The sequence below is a fragment of the Lipotes vexillifer genome, unplaced genomic scaffold (genome assembly GCF_000442215.2).
Source record: "Lipotes vexillifer unplaced genomic scaffold, Lipotes_vexillifer_v1.1 scaffold291, whole genome shotgun sequence".
NCBI lineage: Eukaryota > Metazoa > Chordata > Mammalia > Artiodactyla > Lipotidae > Lipotes > Lipotes vexillifer.
The window spans coordinates 2,127,697-2,128,619 of record NW_006794559.1 but is presented as its reverse complement, the minus strand read 5'-3'; the positions used below and the strand labels follow the sequence as shown (position 1 = coordinate 2,128,619).

Below are 923 nucleotides of genomic sequence, written 5' to 3'. Positions count from 1 at the left end.
AGCATGGCCAGCGCGTCTGCCCTCCCCGCCGACCCCGGCGAGCCCCGCGCCTCCTCGGCTCCAACTCCCGCCCCGCGCGCGGTACGTTCAGCGGCCGCCCGGCTCCGAGCGCAGGCGGCGGAGGTGGTGGCGGCTTCAGGCCCGGGAGCCGCGCTCCTGCGCCCGCCGCCTCCGCCGCCGCCTGGATCTGCCTCGGGCGGCCAGGCGCGGAGCGAAAGCGCGGAGAGGAAGAGGAGGAGGCGGCGGCGCAGGAGGCGCGGGAGGAGGAGGAGGAGGTGGTGGAGAAGAGTCCAAAGCCAGGCGGAGAACCAAAGTGTATTAAAGGAGCTGCGGCGGGGGTGGGCAGGGCAGGGGAGGCGGGCGGGAGGAGGGAGCGGGAGGAGGTGTGGGGAACTGAGCGGAGAGGGGGGTCGACGGGGGGCGAGCGCAGCGGCCCCCACCCCTGCGCGCACTCGTGCGCGCACGCACTCGCTCGCACGCCCGGCGGCCCCGGGGCCCGGCAGCGCCAAGCCGCGCCTGCGGAATGAAATCACAGCAGCCGCGTAGCCAAGGTGCCGGACCGCGGCGGCCGTGCACGGACCAGGCAGGCTGGCGAGGCGAGGACCGAGGCGACCTCCGCGCTCGGCGCCCCGGCCCGTCGCGCCCGCGGCGGGGGAGCTGGGGCGGCGGACGGAGGCCGGGCGCCCCCTCCGCGGCGCGCTCTGTCGGCTGCTCCCTCCCCCGCGGTCCTAGCCGCGCCACCCTGCGCGCGGCGGTATTGTTCGGCTCCGCGGCCGCGGTATTTAGCCCTCCTCGTCCTCCGTGCTTGGCATTGGCTGCACCTCGTCTAGTAAACTGGCAGCGGCCACGAATTCCCCCAGATGAAGGAAGCTGCCGCGCCGCTCCCTCTTTCTTTAAGTTGTGCGGGAGGAGGAGGAGGCGGG

General features: G+C 75.1%; 1 protein-coding gene across 1 annotated transcript in view; it reads right to left on the bottom strand.

The window, feature by feature from the left end:
- The window catches only part of ZIC2 (Zic family zinc finger 2), a 5,343-nt gene that overhangs the window by 3,444 nt on the left and 976 nt on the right, over positions 1-923 (bottom strand). Inside the window, exon 3 of the mRNA XM_007467230.1 lies at positions 3-657. Within this exon, the coding sequence (XP_007467292.1) occupies positions 3-657 (655 nt within the window). The remainder of the gene's footprint in view (positions 1-2; positions 658-923) is intronic.